The 18,971-nt window shown below is 40.9% G+C and overlaps 1 protein-coding gene across 5 annotated transcripts in view; it reads right to left on the bottom strand.

Moving 5' to 3' along the window:
- Positions 1–13,726: 13,726 nt before the first annotated feature.
- GABPB1 (GA binding protein transcription factor subunit beta 1) overlaps positions 13,727–18,971 on the bottom strand; it is a 37,534-nt gene continuing 32,289 nt past the window's right edge. For all 5 annotated transcript variants that reach the window (XM_073304016.2, XM_073304017.2, XM_073304020.2 and 2 more), the window contains exon 9: positions 13,727–15,602. In XM_073304016.2, the coding sequence (XP_073160117.1) occupies positions 15,450–15,602 (153 nt within the window). In that variant the 3' untranslated portion in view covers positions 13,727–15,449. The remainder of the gene's footprint in view (positions 15,603–18,971) is intronic.

Raw genomic sequence — 18,971 nt, 5'->3', positions numbered from 1 at the left:
GCCTCATGGTTTGTGAATGGCTGGGGTTGGTAATACTGACAAATAATAAATGTAAGAAGGGACTGGATGTCTCGGAGGGGGTTGGGGGAGAGGAGGGAGTGCTGTGACAGTGGATTATAGAGGCTGAACCGGGCAGAGGCCAGTAGGGACCAAAATCATTACAGATAGCGATCTAGTGACCTCAGGGCCATATATTGGTGTAGTGCATCCTGGTAAAGGCTGGACCCATGGAGGATAAGAGCCTGCTACTTACTGGCAGCTAACAGAATTACTGTTTTAATTCAAATTGGGTAGTTTGTGTGTTAAGCACTGAAGGGGTGGAATTATAGCTCCTTGGTGCGTGCCTATAGGAACCCCTGTTCAATACATATGTGCTAATGGAGGGGTTCTCCACTGAGTTCTAAGTGGTAAGCATCTACATTTACAAAAAGCCATCAGCACAGCCAGCAGCTTTGCTGGCAGACCCAGCACAGTGGCCAGGGATGGTGTGGTCCTTGGAGATCCAGCTGTTTTTCCTACCTTCTCCTGCCTAGAGCTGGTCTCTCCAGAACAGGGCTGAGGCACATTGGCAGGGTGGAGTGGCAGGAAGCTCATACAGCTGCTGTCAGGTCTGCCATTTCTACAGACTAATAGAAGGCTCTGATCTCCAGGGCTGTCAACCCTGCACTTTCCACCAACCTTGAAGATCACTCACAAAAGATACCAGAGGGTGGAAGCACAGAATAAAATAAGAAATCCACACATCATTGTCATGAGAATGGTTAAAGGATTTTGAAACCTTGCCTTTATAGTGATAGACACAAGGAGCTCAATCTATTTAATTTAACAAGGAGAAGATTAAGTGGTGACTTGATTACAGTCTGTTAGAACCTACCAGGGGGAACAAACATTTAATAATGGGCTCTTCAGTCCAACTGAGAAAGGTACATGATCCAATGGCTGGAAGTTGAAGCTAGCCAAAATCAGACAGGAAATAAGCTCTGTTTTGGACTGTGTTTCTGTCGTCTAATAAACCTTCTGTTTTAGTGGTTGGCTGAGATTCACGGTGAATGGCAGGAAGTGGAGGGTGCAGGGCCTTGACTCCCCCACACTCCGTGACAACTGGTGGCACTCCCCACTTCCTGTGATTCACCATGACTCTCAGCCAGGTTTATTAGACAACACAGTCCAGAACAGAGTTTGTAGGTACGGAAACCAGGACCCCTCAGTCAGGCCCACCTTGGGGGGTAGGGAGCCCAGACCCTGGTTCTGGGCCTCCCTCCTTTTCCCCAGCCAGCTCCAAACTGAAATCCCCTCCAGCAGTCTCACCCTGCCACATCGCCCAGCTCCTCCTCCAGCCTTTGTCCAGTTTCCCTGGCAGAAGGTATCACCTGGCTCCAACCCTCTCCTGGGCTCCAGGATACGTGCTCACACATCATCCCTCAAGTGAAGTCACACCCTGATATCCCACCACCATCCAACACCAATGCAGACAGTATCAACATTCCCAGGTCAAAACTCCCCACTCCCTACTCTGTCACATAAGGCATAAAATTTTAACAGGGAGAATAATTAACCACTGGAACAGTTTACCAAGGATCATGGTGGATGCTCCATTATTGACAATTTTTAAATGAAGATTGGATATTTTTCTAAAAGATCTGCTCTAGCAATATTTTGGGGATGTTCTGTGGCCTGTGATATAAAGGAGGTCAGACTGGATGATCATAGTGGTTCCTTCTGGCTTCGGAATCTATGAATCTGTCAAGCTTCTTGCTCTTCCCTGCCATTCCACAGTTATAGCCTTAGCACAGTTTGACTCAGACTTGAACAATATTTTCTGAGACAATGTTGGAAAGGATGAATAAGGATGGCTCTTACATGTACCTCACTTTGTCTACAGGAACCTTGACTCTGATACTCTATCCCCGTGGAGATCCCTGCACTGAGCCCAGTCGCTCTAGTTTAGGAGCAAATCTCACCCTATATGCAAGTAATCTGCCTTCTGCTGTTGCAGGGAAAGGAGATATACGTGATTGTAACTGTAGAACTGGAAACATCGATGCTGTACAGTGATGATTCCCTTCCTGGATAATCTACTTTTCCAAATGGTAGCCAGATAGGACTAGGTTATATTTCATTCTCATGCCCACCCCATGGACCAGACAGCCCCTAGAGAGCTGAGCTGGGAGCATGCTGTATATCTGTTCTTGCCCTTCCCAGGTGTGATGTGCTTGAGCACTTTTGCTTGGTGTAGTGTCCCCAGCATCCCATCAAGCACACCTCTGCCTTAATTTGGAACTGTAATCAGCCCATGAGATTGCTCTCAAGAGACTCACCCCTTCCAACTTTATGGATCAGAACACCTCCTGGCCTGCCTTTGCCGCTAGTGTATTTCCCATTGTATTTTAATGTTGACTGCAAAGTCTTTGCTCTCCGGGAGTGCTTGCTGTTCCACACTATCACTAAGCAGTCCTGGACTGTACCTAGAATCTTACTTAAAATTGTATTTGTCAAAAGGGAATAGTCCCATAGTGAAAGATGAAAAAGGCTGAGGACTGGGTTTCAAAGAAGCTTGCCTTTCATGCCTGCATAGTGGATGTACTAAATGGCAGCCTGGACACTTTGGAATAAAGAGAAGTTTCAAGTTAGTTTCCCCTCAAGCAGCCTACAGCATAACAACTCTGGGTATCTCTCAGAGCCTCTGCCTCCAGTAGATATTTGATAAGGAACAGCAGTTTTGGAGATATGACAAAGTTGCTCTGAGAAATAATGATACAATCAAGATATTGATATCGTGAAGGAAGGAACATTGATACAAAGGCATTTACACCAAAAGCATGAAAGCACCATATAAAAATATGCCAGAAATGTATTTATCTGCTATTAGCTTGTGAAAGAGCCTTTAGCAAACGAACAAACACAAACTCTCACAACTAGAATCTGGGGAATGCTACAAGAACTTCATTTCTCTTTGCTCTGGACAGAACAGCCTGAGTAACAGAGAATTATAATGCAGATTAATCAAGCTCCGAGAATAGTCCAAGATTCTTTGGATTGCATGCATGGGAATAACCCAGGTAACTGACAAGGAAACACATTGAGTTTCTTCTCACAGAGAGTCCTCCAGATTGTCCCCTTGGAATATGGGCTGGGAACTTGCCCTTCAGGAGAATGAACAGGGGAGACAGATCACAAAATCCACAGATCCTGTGGAACTGCTGGCGAAAAGGGTCACTCTAATTCTATGGAGTCTCTGTGACTCTGCACTGCCTCCTATTGACCCCCTCTATGGTAGCACATCTCCATTGATTCTGTGCCACCAGGGCAACCACCACTTGCTGGCTGCCCCCAGAACTTCCCTCAGAGGATCCAGACTCAGTATTTATGTAAGGAACGTCCACATCTTTAATGGGAACGGGGGAACGATGCAGAGAATTCACAGCCCACCACCTCTCTCAGCCCTAAGCCAGCCTGTTCCACACCAGATCTAACCTGAGGTATTTCTGTGGTAGCTACGAGCTCTGCAACTGCTTTGCTGGTGAGCAGAGCAGATAATCATGCCCTGACCCCACTTAGATCAGCCTCCTCTGGGGCACTAAATGCTGCTGGTAGTGCTAGCAGGCACCCCAATGCTCTCAGCATCTCCAATAGCTGCTTCCTCACCATGAATCTCAAGGAGAGAAAGGGGCTACCTGATCCCATAACACACCCATGCTTAAAGCATCTGGCTCTAAAAGGATTTATTCCTTATTTCCAGTATGTACTACTGAAAACTAATGACAAAGGGGTATATGTCTGTACAGTTCCTAGCACAAGGGGTCCCTGATCCCTTACTGGGGCCTCAGGAGTCTAGTGTAACAAACGAACAGCAGTCATTTCACTTATGTGATTGAATTATGGGCACATTTCCAAGAGACTGTATGTATTCCTTTATTTGTAATACAGACAGCAAGATGGTCCAATAGTTGCGGTAATAACCTGAGATCTGGGTTCAATTCCTTGCTCTCCCACAGACTTCCTGTAGGCATACCACTTAGCAGCCTCTCCGTGTCTCAGATCCCCATCTGTAAAATGGGGAGACTAATATTTCCCCACCTCCCTGGGGTATTGAGAGACTAAAAACATTAAATAGCATGAGGTGCTTTGAGACCTACCGACGAAAAAACACCATATAAGAGCTACGTATTACTATTCAGATCCACACACTTATAAAACCTTTCCAAATATTTTAAAAGGTTTTAAAACCATGTAAAGGCAGTGTGTTAATTTTCTCTGATTCCAGATCTTATTATAAGCCTCCAACAAGTTTCTTTAATAAAGTGGGCTGCTGATTACATTTATGATTTCAACATGGAACAACAAACATAGAGCAATATTTTACTCCAACATGTTTTCGGACCTAGGCTACACGTAATAAATCTTTCGCATGACATTTATCTTACGTCTCTCACTCCAAAATGACACCATGTGAACAAGCATTTTTCATTCAGTGTAGGAAAGAACAAATAGTAGGTCTTATTCAGGAGGGGTATAAGTTAGATAGATGATAATGAAATGCACACATGGCAAATATTACCTGCAGTAAACAACAATTCTCTGTTAGTTACCTTGCACTCAAACTGATTTGGTTATAGACCAAGAAGGATGGAATATTTGCTCACAGGAAGCAGTGTGAATAGAAAAGCCTTTTTTTTTTTTTTTTTTTAGTTATTTGCTAAATAGGTCTGTGTTGCCAAAGCCTTGGGAAACCCTCCATATGGACACGAATGTTTCCACTATCACTTTACAGGCTAGAGCTGAATTTGTTATCATTTCTAGGCGTTTACAATGATTAAACTGTATTTAAGTTTTGCAAGATGCAAGGACATGGACGTTATTTTGATTGTGAAACAGTTCAATTGGAGCAGTGCCTAATCAACAGGTAACATTTCACTCTATTGCTGGGTTTCTCTATTCTTTACTGATACTGTATCAGCTACAAATTCCAAAGAGACATGAAAATGTCACATACTGTCCAATTTCATGTTAAAAATAGTTTTTACCCAGTGCACAGGCTCCACACACAGTCCTATATGTCAATTAAGCACCAATTAAAGTTCAGTACTGCTCTTGAAAATAATTCTTGTAAAAATAGCATCATGGCAATCCATATTTACTGTCTCAGAATGATTTCCAGGACAAATTTTCTGAGTATACAACATTCTTTTTCTAACTGCCAGCTCTACAAATTCAAACGAGGATCTGAAGAGGAAGTTGGGTGCCTTTTTTCATACAACATCACGAAGAACAAAGATTTCACAGTGTCCCTTCCTTCCTCAGACATGTGTAATCTTTCTGTTGAAGACAGTTAGTGACACCAGAGTGGGTCTGCACTGTTGCAACTAATTTGACCTTAGTCTTCTCTCCCTTGCTCAGCTGAAATTCAGGACTAATTCCACCAAGGTCATGGAGTGGGTAAAATATTAGAATTTTTAAAAACAATATTTAAATGGAAAATATAAGCTGTCCATCAGCACATAGAGCAGCTCTGACTGGCCCGTGAAACTGATGGTGGGATGGAACAAGATGATGTGACAGTATGGCATATAAGCACATACAAGCTGTTTCTGAGTCCTGACCAGGAAGAGAGAAGACCAATGTGACTATAGTAATCTGTGCTGAAGCCAAGTCTATAATCAAATTGACAAAGGTCAAGGAGATCAGAGGAATCTAGATATTGAGCATTTTCTTGCACATCCCATTTCAGCAATCTGACTGAAAAATGGAACATGCAATAAAGGGTGAGAAATAGAAGTTACTTGTAACTGGAGTTCTTCGAGATGGACTCTGACACTCATGGGATGCGCTGGCCAGTGCAGTTTAGATGGTAGAACTGTCCTGTTAGAGTGCTCACATGCCCCTCCTATCCCTTTTTTCCAAGTTCTCAGATGTTTCCACTGCTTCCTCAGACAATTTTAAAGACCTGCGAAGAAGAGGGAAAGGTAAGCAGGGAGTGTGTTTATGCAGAGTCCACTTTGAAGAACCGCAGTTCTTCTTTGATAGTCCTTGGCATAGTCCTACTCAGGATAGTTTGGCAAGTGGTATTCCATGAACAGATGGTGGGACTTGGGAGTCCTAATTTAATAGGGTTGGAAGTCTTGGGAATAGTGTTTTGTAAAAGTATGACTAGAGCTCCACGTGGAAGCCTTACATCTCTCAACACAAAAGAGGTAGTCAATGTTCTGGTCGAGTGTTAGATTCAATCCTATATCCCTCTTCTATAAATTGTCTAACCCACATAGTGCATGACTGTGAAGAAAGAGCATGACTTTTGTAGTTGTCAGTGTACCAAAAAAAGTCTAAGGGACTTTCAAAATTCTTTAGTCTTATTAAGATAAGCTTAAGCGTTCTTTCAATGAGTCTTTGAGGAATCAATCATCTTGATAAGAGTAAACAAAAATTCAAAGTGGTCTAAAATACACTCTTGTGGGCATTAGAACGGAAATGATCTTGCCCCACTGTGACAGAGATATTTGCAATGATACAATATCATAGAAATATGCATCCTTTAGATTCTAAACTGCAAACAAATCTAGGTTGAAAGGCAGGCAATTACTAAATGCTAATGTCAACATTTGGAAACGGAACTTTGTGATATAAGCTTGCTCAAGTCCAGTATTGTACAAAGACCTCCATCTTTCTTTGGTATCAGGAAATATCTGGAATAAAAGCTCTAATTCATGAACTCCCATAATATCTCTGCCATTGCTCCTAACTGTACCAGAGACTGAATTTCTGATCTTAACATGCTTTCATAACAGAAGTCCCAGAATAGGAAAGGGTTGAGAGAAGGAAGGATTTTGAACTGAATGGGATTGCCTTTTTCTATCATCTCTAGAATCCATTAGTCCAATGCAATAAATTTCATGGGCTGATGAAACAGGAAAGCCAGTTTCCAAAGGATGGGGAGGAAAGTTCATTGCCGATTAGTCTGAAGGTCTTGATCTTATTTCAAACTTGAGGCCTGACATTTAGAAGAGAAACTGAAGCTGAATAATACTTTGCTCTCACTTGAGGCTAAGGTTGAAAGAAGAAGGTGATTACTGTTGTGGTTGTTTTTTCTGGACATAGTAAGACAATAAAGATGGAGGATAAAACTCTGTATGGTAGCTAAAAAATGATCCAGGGATTCCTCTTTCATAAGGTTGAAAGAGACCCAAAGATCTTGCTCTGGATCATGTTTAATCTTTTCCAATATTTCATGCACCATCTTACTAAATAGCCCATTGGCTTTCAACGGGAAGATTCTCTATTTTAGATTTCATTTCAGGAGGAAGAGGAGAAGACTTCAGTGATACATGTCTATAGAGTAACATAACAGAGGTGTTGCCCTCACTGCCAAACCTGAAACAATGAAAGAAGCTCTGAGTGCACATTTTGACATGTCTGGCTTTCAGTTATTAAAGCATTCACCAACTTATGTTGGTCCTCTGAACAAGGGAGTAACCTTGTGAGATAAATCCCACTCTAAAACTTTAGTCTTTGGTTTAGGATCCATTAGTCTCTGCTCCTCTTCTGGCAGATCCAAGGAGCCTCCCAATTATGATTTAATTTCAGCAATCAGAGCCATCTCGTCCTGCAGTATCGTCTTCTTCAGAACTGAGAGAGTCAGACCCAATGACTTCTATCATGGTTTGGCTCTTACCTTAGAGGCTGACACAGGCTTCAGTGGTAAGTGCTTAAAAGTCTGATCCAGTGACTTGGGAATGGATCCTGGAGCTGAGACTCGTACCTTTTACAAAACAGTCTTTTTCTTAGACTCAGAAGTATCTGAAGCCAATACTGGCCTTTTTTCCTTAAGATCAGATCCTTTAGTGGTGCTGGATCCAGGAAGCTTTGCACCCCAAGCTTCTAGAAGGAATAAAGATTGTAGCCTGTTCTGCTATTCTTTGTGTGCTTGGAAGGTGAAGGTGCTGCAGTCAGAGCATCTCAAAGGAGAGTGGCTCTCACCAAGACAAACTAGGCATCTAGGATGAGCATTCAATGCCAGGAAGACCTCTGGAGAAGATGCACACCTTTTAAAACCAAGTCTCTTCAACTTTGGATCCACCATGGAACTGGTAAATGAAACTAATGATCTCTCAGTAACTTTTCTAAACTACTAAGGTAACTTAACCTAAGGCTAAACAAAATAATAAACCGTAACTTTACTAAGCTAAAATACTACTAAGCAAGGGATCCAGAGAGGTTTGTGTCCATCTGCTGCTATGGTTGGAAGGAACTGAGTCAGCAAAGAGCACCATGCCCCCTATTCTAGCCTCGCCCTCAGAACATTCGAAACAATGAAGAGAGGGGTAGGAAGGGCGTGTGAGCGCTCTAAAGGGGAATGCTATGAGAAAGTTCCACTGTCTAAGATGGTGCATCCCATGAGTGGGAATATGCAGAAGACATTCAAAAAAGAATTAGCCAGATTCTTAACATCAAGCAATGATTTTGTGAGCAGAGGCTTTACTAAGACTTCCTTCAAAACAAAAGGGAGTCTTGCCCTCTCTAAGAAAGATGTTGACAATCTCCACCAGCACAGCACTAAGTTACTTCCCCACTAGCCTTCACAAGACAGGAAGGGGGTGAGGAGCAAAAAATTGTCTCAACACCTCCAGTACTTTTATGAGCACTGCTAATTGACATTCTAGTTGGGAAGATAAGGCCTTTATCTCCCCAAAACCTTGCTCTGGCACAACAGCAGTCAACTCATCCTTAGTCTGATCAATCTTATCCACAAAAAATATAAGGAATTTCCTCACAACAGGAGTGGTTGAGCCTGGATTACCAGATTATCTACCACCCAGATAATGCCTTCTATCTGAGTTTGTGGATACTATGTTGTAGAAAATAATTTTATGAAGTCCTATCAAACCACCAAGAGACTCGCCTGTCAGGGAACAAGATTCTCCTGGAACCTCCAGTGGTGGACCAAACAGGCTCCAAGCAATGGCTCTGCACTGCTGATTGCCATCTTGATTCATTATGTACTGAATTTGATGACAACTGTGCTAAAACTGGCCCCGCAGCAGCCAACCAGATTTCTGTGATACATGCAAAGTTGGAAATCTCATCCTTATTAAGTTACATAGCACACACAGAAGATTAATGAACAGTCTGGTCCCTTTAAAATTCTACCTTTCCTGCAAGAAAGGAGAAGTGGTTTTGTTTTTGTTTTGTTATAGGTTGTTTTTTTTAATAGGAGCTCATTGTTATTTGATGGAATTCACCCTGCAGAATAAGCAAGATTTGGAAGACCAGGATCGTGTTTTGACATGATCTGATAACCTTTATTTGTTTTTCCAACAAGAAATGGAAATGTATGTTAAAACACAGCAAATACATAGTACAAAAATGAATCTCCATGTTGATAGAACAGTATTGAAATGGTGCTGTCATGGGGCCTACTGTACCCCCATGGGAATTGTGGGAGTTTAACCTCTCCTCCCACAATTCTCCTAGCCTGCTAGCGGTATCTACAATCCTGATCAACAAGTACCAAGAACAAAACATGACATGGAACAGAGCCAGGAAGGAGAGGTTACTCACCTTGTGCAGTAACCGGAGTTCTTTGAGGTGGGTGTCCCTATGGGTGCTCCGCTTCAGAATTTTCACTTCAAGTGTGCTTACACTCCATGAGCCTCTGATCAGAGATTACCGATAGTAGTGCCCCTTTGGCTCATGCATGCATCCTACACATCCTCATGCCCAGCACTGAGGACATATAGGGCTGCACAGGCAAATGACCCTCAGTTTCTTCTCCACCGCAAAGTCCCATAGAAGAAACTATGGCGCATCCATAGGTGGACACTTCTTGAAGAACTCCAGTTACTGTGCAAGGTGAGCAAACTCTCCTTCTTCGAGTAGTGTACCTATGGGTGCTCCACTCAGGTGATTTCTGAGCAATATCCTCAACAGGAGGAGGGAGCTTTAGAGTTGAGTCCAATACTGAAGACAAAACTGCTTTTCCAAGAACAGCATCTGTTCTAGAAGAATGAACCAACATGTAGCACTGGGAGAATATATGCATCGAAGACCAAGTTGCAACCTTGCAGACTTCAACAACGGGAACATTTGAGTAATGCTGTAGAGGAAGAGAGAGACACCATGGAATGGGCTAAAATCCTCAGAGGAGGCTGTAAATTGGCAGATCCATAACAAGAAATAATACATCCAGAAATCCATCTGGAGTCTCTGGGTGCAGATTGTGGACCTTTTGGACTAGCCAGCAATTGACATGAACAGTCTTGAAAATTTTCTAAATGATTTATTTCTGTCCAAATAAAAGGCTAGTGCCCTCCTGACATCCAGGATATAGAAGGTAGCATCTTCCTTGCTCTGATGTGGTTTCAGGAAGAAAACTGGGAGATGGATGACTTGACTGATATGAAATTCAGACAATACTCTAGGTAGTCATTTAGGATGTGGCTGTAATGAGACTGTGTCCTTAAAAAACCACCATAGAGGGAGGGTCCACCATTAAAACTCCCATTTCCCCAACTTTTCAAGCAGAAGGAATGGAATTCCTGCAAGGCTTTGTCGGTGCTTTCCAGGAAAAGTTTTAATCCATCAAAGGGGAGGACCTTGATCTTGTTTTGGACCTCTCTTGGGAACTCAGACAGCTGGAGTAAGGATGTTCTATGCATGACCACTGCTGTAGAAATGGAGTGAGACACAGTATCAACTGTGTCTAAAGAGGCCCTCAGTGAGGTCCTAGCTAACGGTTGGCCTTGTTAATAATAGACAGACGTTGCTCGTGATGTTCTGTCAGGAAGTGCTCAATAAAGGTGGTAGACTTAGAATAATGTGTATGGTTATGTTTTGCTCTAAAAGCCTAGTAATTTGTGATCGTAAACTGAAGTGTCACAGACAAGTAGTTCTTACAGCCAAATAGGTCAGGACATTTTTGTTTCTTATCAGGTATAGATTTTACATGCTGCTGCTTGCCATGTTCATTCACTGCTTCCATAACCAGGAAATTAGGTGCAGGATAGGAAAATAAAAGTTCGGAGTCCTCAGCCAGGACATAATATTTTTTGTTGGCACTCTTGCAGGTCAGTGCTAGGCTCTGACAGATGAACTTCGCAGCGTCCAATAGAGCCTCATTAATTGGCAAGGCAACTCAAGCACAGAAAGTCCACTGAAGAACGTGCGGGCACGTATGCTACAACTCTCTAACCTCCTCTAAGGCGATCTGTAAGGAGTCTGCGTACATTTCATTCAGTCCTGAAACTGTCTGAAATCCTCAGCCAGAGAAGCTGGAGCAGGCATTACCGTCTCATCTGGAGATGAGGAGATATTTGCAGAAAAGCTTCCTTATTTGCTTTGGCCTCCTGCTCTTCAAAGGATTCCTGCCCTTGATGTAACAGAGGAGGGATAGATGGGGTAGGAGAATGTGCAGCCTAAGGATCCCAGTATGGCCACTGAGTGAGTTCATAAGGCATGGGAGTGGCACCCAATGGTGATTGAACCAGTGTGAAAGGATGTGGGTCAGTCCTGGGTATAGCTCTCCTCTTTCCCCAAAAGTGTCAGGTGGGAGGTCCCTTTGGTGAATATGGGAATCCTGCACTGAGATTTGGAAGTCAGAAGAGAACTCCTTCTCATCTGAAGGAGGAACTCTACCACTCTCAGAGGGTTGGAGAATCGGAATGGTACTGAGGAAAGGTCCAATCTTGGTGACTGTGTCACTCGTGGTACCAACAGACAAGCAGTACCCACTAGCCGGGGAGACTCCAGCTCATCTAATATGAATAAGTCCCTGGAGTATCTGAATTCCTGTGGTACTGGATTTGTTGGCACATGGCAAGGTTCCACAGTTGGTACCACAGGCATAGACTGCTCTGGTAAGTCTCACACAATGGAAGTAGATGGCTCCGACGAAGATGGCTTAGGAGGATTTGAGACAGTATCAGAAATGGGACGTCTGCACAGTACTGAGGATGTCTTGGTGGCTGGCTTACTCATGGAAAGTACTGAGGGAGTTGTAGGTATCACCCTTTTAGAAGTAGAGGATTTAAATTCCTTTGCTGCAATGTCCTGCTTCTGCAATACGGTGCAGGATATCGATACTGAGGCATGTTTGGTGCATTTAGCCTTAGAAAAGCTTGGAGCTCCATGCACAGGGTCAACACTGACAGCACCTGAAGCCTCAGTGGTACCCAGAGCAGGACTTGAGGTCTCCAATATGGTCTTACTTTGAGAAGACTGAGGCTTTCTCATTTTCTTTAAAAATGAGAATGAGTCCTCCAAGGATCTCTCCTAAGTCTGGGTGAGTGCAGATGTTGACAGGGCACTATGGTCTCTCAGAAGCTGATGCCTGGACCCAAGGCCAGATGGAGATAAAACTTAAGCTCTTAATGATGTAGTCGCAAAAAGAAAAGGAGGACTAGTGGCACCTTAGAGACTAACCAATTTATTTGAGCATAAGCTTTCGTGAGCTACAGCTCACTTCATTGGATGATGCATCGGATGAAGTGAGCTGTAGCTCACGAAAGCTTATGCTCAAATAAATTGGTTAGTCTCTAAGGTGCCACTAGTCCTCCTTTTCTTTTTGCGAATACAGACTAACACAACTGCTGCTCTGAAACCTGTCATAATGATGTAGTGTTATCTCCCAATTCTTCCTGGCTCTGCTTTTAAAAGCTGGATAGTACGCTTCTGAGGGATGTAAGTTTCCCCCAAAGCTATAGGTACACCAGGAGTGCCAGTCACTGACCAGGATAGCTTCCTGGCTAGTCAGGCGATGATTGAAACTCAAGACAGCGGATCTCAAAAGAAAAAGCCCCCCCTAGAGGTGAAGGGATTATAGAACAAATCCCCCTACAAAATGAAATAAGCATAAAATTAAATTAAAGGAAAAGGAAAAAAAAATAACTAGACTAAGGACAAGCTTTGAATAGTAAAGCAGACACATTAGCACACTCTCTCGGACTGTGAAGGTGGGTTTGCCCAGGCAACCCCATATGTCCTCAGTGCAGGGCATGAGGATGTGTAGGACACAATGGGCACTACTGCCAAGTTTCCAATCAAAGCGCATGAGGCGTGAGCACGCCTGAACTGGAGCACTCCTAGGGACACTACTTGAAGAACAACTCTGGAACATGTACCGAGACGGCAATGAAGCACCATGCTAGTGTGAACACAGGGCAGAAAAAACAATGTATGTTTACACCAGTGCAGCACAAACTACAACAGACTTTTCTAACACGGACAGGGCCTTAGTACTTAGAAAGCACCAATCCTTGGCATATCTAGGCGCTGGTAGCCAAGCTCTGGGACAATGGAAAGTTTGGATGTGTTTACAGGTACAAGGAGTTATTCTTTTGCATACGCTGCAAGACACAGGCTCAGTCCTGCAGTCCTTAATCATGAGTCGCCTAACTGAAGTCTGTAGGGGCTGCTTCTTCTCGCACTAGCCTCCATGCTGTGTACTTAGTAATATTGCACAACATATTTCTGTCAAGCCCCATGCAAGAGTATACTGAGGGCACTTTTCTAAGTGAAATTTAAGTAACTATTATTCACACTAGCCACTAAAAACTTAAAGTTTTTCCAAAGAGCAGCTAAATTGCCTTATATATTGTTCTTAAGCCCTTTTGCTATATTAAAACTTTTGCAAAATACTGGTTAGAGCTTTTTTCTCTCATGATAAATGGATAAATGAATGATAAATTTATATTTTGCCAATTCAATTCTCTCCTCACTCTTCCCGCCACCCCAAAGGATATTCTTAACACCTAACATGTAACACAGTGTTTTCATATTGTTCAGAACCATGATAAAAATTCAGATCTTTTAATGTACATATAAAACAATTTAAATGTATTTGATTCTACACCATGAATATGTGGAAAAGATATTTAATTGTAAAATAGAAAAAGTAGGCCAGAGTACAGTTTTAAGGGCAATGCCTTTGAATACAGTATAGGTAAACTAGACTTTGTTTAAGTTTATATAAACAATATCATAAAAGCAGTGAAACATGGAAAGACAAAGCAAAGCACGAATAAAAGACAAGTTATGTTTTACAAAAAAGGAATCCGCACAATAGTTCAAAGTTGAATGTAACACGGCATCGAACAGTCTTAAGGCAGCATGACCTAAGGACGGGACTAGGAGCCAGGAACTCCTGAGTTCTATTCCCGCGTCTGCCACTGACTTATGTGGCCTTGGGCAAATCACCTAACCTCTCTGTGTCACGCTTATACCAATTGTAAAATGGGGACAATAATGTCCATACCATAGGGGACATAGTGAGGATTAATTCTTTACTGATTATACAACACTTTGAAGATGTAAAGCACTAAATAAATGCTAAATATTCATACAGATCACTGCACAGACACATTTATCACAGTGAAGCACAATGATGGTAGGTAACAAGAGCACCAAAACAACATCAAACTTTCAGGTCCAGCTGCATAATTTAAATGCAAAAAGTCTGTTTATAAAATGTGTCCTTGAGATAATCTGAAGATTATTGGTGAAACAATTTAAGAATATTTAAAAGGAATTGCTATGTGGGTTCCTGTGGAGACAGTCTTTCATACTTCTGTACTTTAAAAATGTTTGCACACGAAAGTTATAAGACTCACAGAAAAGTGAAGTTTCAATGCCCCCCACTGTCAACATTTTCAAATAATGTCTGTATTACGTAAATTAAGGTTTTTTTTATTTTTACAAATTACATTCTTCCAAGAAATATACCATTCACAATAAAACTGGCTGCTAGCTTACTTCAAATGACATTTAGGCTAAACATTTTTTCTCATAATTTTCCTCATCTTTGCTGAAAAATATCTATGCAAGATGTGTGTAGAAATTATAAAAACATGCAGCATATGTACAAACTGAAAAGTTTAAAAAATATTAGCTTCATATACATGTAAATCTACTTGGATATATCGGAAATTAAATATAAAATTTTCACTTTCTAAAACAAGGGTTTTCAGAAAATCTAAGACAACTACTTAAAGTTGTACAAAGATGTCCATCAGGAAATGTCTTATTCAAAAAGAGGTCTAAGTTGTTCCCAGTAGGAATAACTATTAATTCATTTTCAAACTGTCAATCTTAATCTGCAACATCACCCTTAAAACTGTTCTGTTTTTCAGAAATTAGATTTATACTAAAATCCAAAATTTCACAAAAACATTGGCTTCTTGTGTTTCTGGATCCCTTCAAAAAAATTTATCAACTCACTTTGGAACTGTAAAAAAAACAACTATTTACAGTATTTCATTTTAAATACTTTTCACAATTTCTAAATTCAGCTTTTATGTTACAAGAAATTCATCAGAGCTCATGGCTTAAGTCCAGTTATCAACCTGTAGCATCTTTGCTATTGTGTAATCCTATTTCTGTACCTATAGAGTGTACAGTTCAAGATTGTACTGCAGTTTTCTTGACAGAAAGTAAGAGACTTTACAATATGTCCATTTCAATATTTAAACAGCTTCTTTATTAGTCTGGAGACGGGTCATTGCCTCTAATTTCTGCCGATAGGCTTCTGCTTCTTGCTCTTTCTTTAGAAGCTGCTGTCGATACTTTTGTGCTTCTCGATTTGCCTCATCCAGCTGTTTCTGTAGAGTTTCTCTCTCCTATTAAAAACAAAACAGCAATGTTTTGTCTAATGCATGTTAAGTGCAAGATAAAACGGCAGTTTTTGGACAGCCAAGGTACAAGGCATCATATACAGAATCAGAAGCTAGGAGGTCCAGTCCTGCAGTTTACTCAGGCAAAACTCTCACTTAAATACTTTTGTGTAAATAAACAATGAAAGATTGGGCCAGACAATTGCTCACAAGATTTAAAGTGCAAATATACCAAAAAATACTCTCTCTTTAAGAGTATGCTCTTATGACATTTGCTCAGGGGAAAAAAGCCATCTTTGGAAAATATGTTGAATATTCAGGCACAGTTGTCCGACTCAGTTTCCAGAATCGGAATTTAAAAAAAAAAAGTTCAAACTTCTTTAAAAAAAAAAATCAATACACAGTTCATATCCAAGCAGGTTTCCCCACTATGAGTGTCTATATAATTAGAAACAGACGCAATAGCACAGAAATAGAACTTCCAGGGACCAATTCTTCTATATCATGATAAAAGTAACTTCCGCCAAGGTTTTTATAAATAAAAAAAAACCAAAAAAACAAACAAACCAGGGTATTTCTCCTACAGAACTATAGAAGCAATTAGACTGGCAACCTATTCTTTCCCCCGATGAGGTGAAACAGAGGTTTTCCACCTTACAACACATACATCTCTAACTGGACGGAGAAAAAGTTTGCTCATCAATGAAATTCTTAACTAAGGGCCCATCATGCATCTGCATCCATGCAGGCACAGGGGTTTGCCCACACAGATGCAGCTGTAGTACAGAGGCTAAGTTCCAGTTGCAGAATCTTTATTTCTAGCAACAATGCAGAAACCAGAAGGGACACAGCTTCATTTTCAGATCCACAGCTAATGGGAAAAACTATTTCACTTGTAAAGTGAGCAATCCGATTTAGAAATTAATGAGACGCAACAAACATGGAAATTCACACAATTACGTCAAGTCATATTCCAGACTACAACAGGTGATCAAATAAAATAGTGTGCTGACTTTGTGTGTACACTGAACAATTAATGAACACTGCACTCTAATGAGGTAACTGTTTTCCCGCCCATCAGAAATACATTTTTAATCTACTAAATAATTTAAAAGGGACTCAGACACCTTAAATCTTGTTTGAATTTTTTTTTAATCTAGTATTGTTACAAGGAAGTTTTGCCTAGAATTAGCCCTTACGATTACTGTAACTAAAAGGAATTAGAGAAAAATATTTTTCTTCCCTCCCTCCCCGCCCACATGCCAGCTTGTGCATTTGACAGTGCTTACTATATACAGTTAGTTTGATCAGAATATAATAACATCAGCTAACAGTAGCTTGCTGCTACTCACTATAAATGATAACCAGGCTTTTATGGAAAATAAACTTGGGAGACAAAAGCAGAAGCATGCTGCTCAAATACTAATATAATACAACAAAACTCCATTACAATTACTTTGAGTGTGATCCGCTTCCCATTGATGACAAAATTCTTACTGACTTCAATGGGAGTAAAACCATGCTCTTTATTTCTATTCAGCCAATTGGATGGCGAAATTTTAACTAGTGGCTCTCTATACTGTAAAGTGATGGCTGCTCACAACACAAGTATCTAACTTCTATAGTCTCATTAATTCAGTCAGCCATTGACTATATAATCTAGAAGAATATTTTGGATTATTTATGTACTGTATGTACTGTACTTTTATGAATTAACAAGTGTTTGCTAGATTTATTTTTTAAAATTTGTATAAAGTGAATTATAGCTGGCCATCCTACAAACCAATTGTCTGGCATACTGTTCATCTGCTATATTTAAATATGATGTCACAGAATGGTTTCAAGGCTAAGTGAGACACTTCATTTCAAAGCAGGAGACATTTCTCCTGTGTCCTAGGAAACATAGCTGAGTACAACAGGAATACATTCAGCTATTAACAATGTAGATGCTGCCATGCTGTTTGATGCAGAAGAGCCACCGTGACAAACTGCATCCCACTGAAAAATGACTGCCTTGGAAAATAGCTTTGTTTTGATCTTCACTCAAACAGAAGCCATCTTATTAAAGTAAGTGCACCATACTATTATGGAGAAGCCAATTTCTGATTCAATCACTCTTTTCACTTTAATCACCAAGTAGTAGTTGTGGAAGCGAAACTCAGAAAATAAAGCTGCCAAGCTGTCCCTCAGGAAAATGTTGGTCTATCAAATAAGACAATGGCATCATCACCATACTCCCTCACACTTTCTCCTTCACTCTAGCAGCTCAAAACCATATTACGATTTCAGACCTTATGCAGGTCTGAAATTCTTTTCTATAATACTTAAAATACTTTTCTTTCTCAGCTCAGTACTCCTCACCTGTTTGCATGATTAGTACCTAAAAATATTAAATAAATACAATACACATAGTACGCCTTCTGATTCCTACTGTCCCCAATGCTAGAGCTACATTTAGCTGTCACATGTGGTGCTGAATATGTCAGCATATAACGACAAAGGTAATTGATCAGTGCTAATGTTAGCACCTGTGTAGCAGAAACAATGGTGAAGGAGAGATTTTATTAAGTTTCATAAAGGTTAGTTATCAAAATAGAGAAGAAAATAAACTACATATACTGTAGTTGCTTTATATGGGGCTTTACACAGTTTTGAACACTGGGCTGAAAGAGAAGCTAAAAATGAATAGGTTTCAGAACTGTAGCTATGTTAATCTGTATCAGCAAAAACAATGAGGAGTCCTTGTGGCACCAGAGACTAACAAATTTATCTGGGCATAAGCTTTCGTGGGCTATAACCCACTTCACCAGCATCAGATGCAGTGGGTTATAGCCCATGAAAGCGTATGCCCAAATAAATTTGTTATAGTCTCTAAGGTGCCACAAGGACTCCTCATTGCTAAAATCAATAGGTTTCTCTCAGCTGGAGTATGCACGAATAAAGTGAGTGCTCCATCTTAAAAGGTGATGATCTGGATCACTCACTTGACAAGATAATTTGGCATCCAACTTCTAAGTTTATCCTCTTGGGAATCAGAACACTGCCTTGTAAGACACCACATGAATGGTTAAATAGTAAATCAACCCATCCAACAATTGGACTGGCCAATTATAATTGCCTTTTGCAAAATAAATATTTAAATTCACGTCACAGGACATGTAAAGTGCAATTATACTCTAAAAAATGTATAAAGTGAAGTTAGCACTGTGGGGTACAAGTTTGTGCCTCAGGGACATCCAAGGTCAAATTTTTTCAGTTTATTAGTGAAAAGATGACTTTTCTAACTGCCACAGCTGCAAACTCAACCTGAAGTCTGAAAATCAAACGTGTTCTTTCTGGCTTGTAATTATCACCAGTAGAAAGAGATTCTACAAC

The sequence above is a fragment of the Lepidochelys kempii genome, chromosome 10, assembly GCF_965140285.1.
Source record: "Lepidochelys kempii isolate rLepKem1 chromosome 10, rLepKem1.hap1, whole genome shotgun sequence".
NCBI classification, from domain to species: domain Eukaryota; kingdom Metazoa; phylum Chordata; order Testudines; family Cheloniidae; genus Lepidochelys; species Lepidochelys kempii.
Note: the sequence above shows the minus strand (reverse complement) of the source record. Positions and strands in the feature narration are given on the sequence as shown.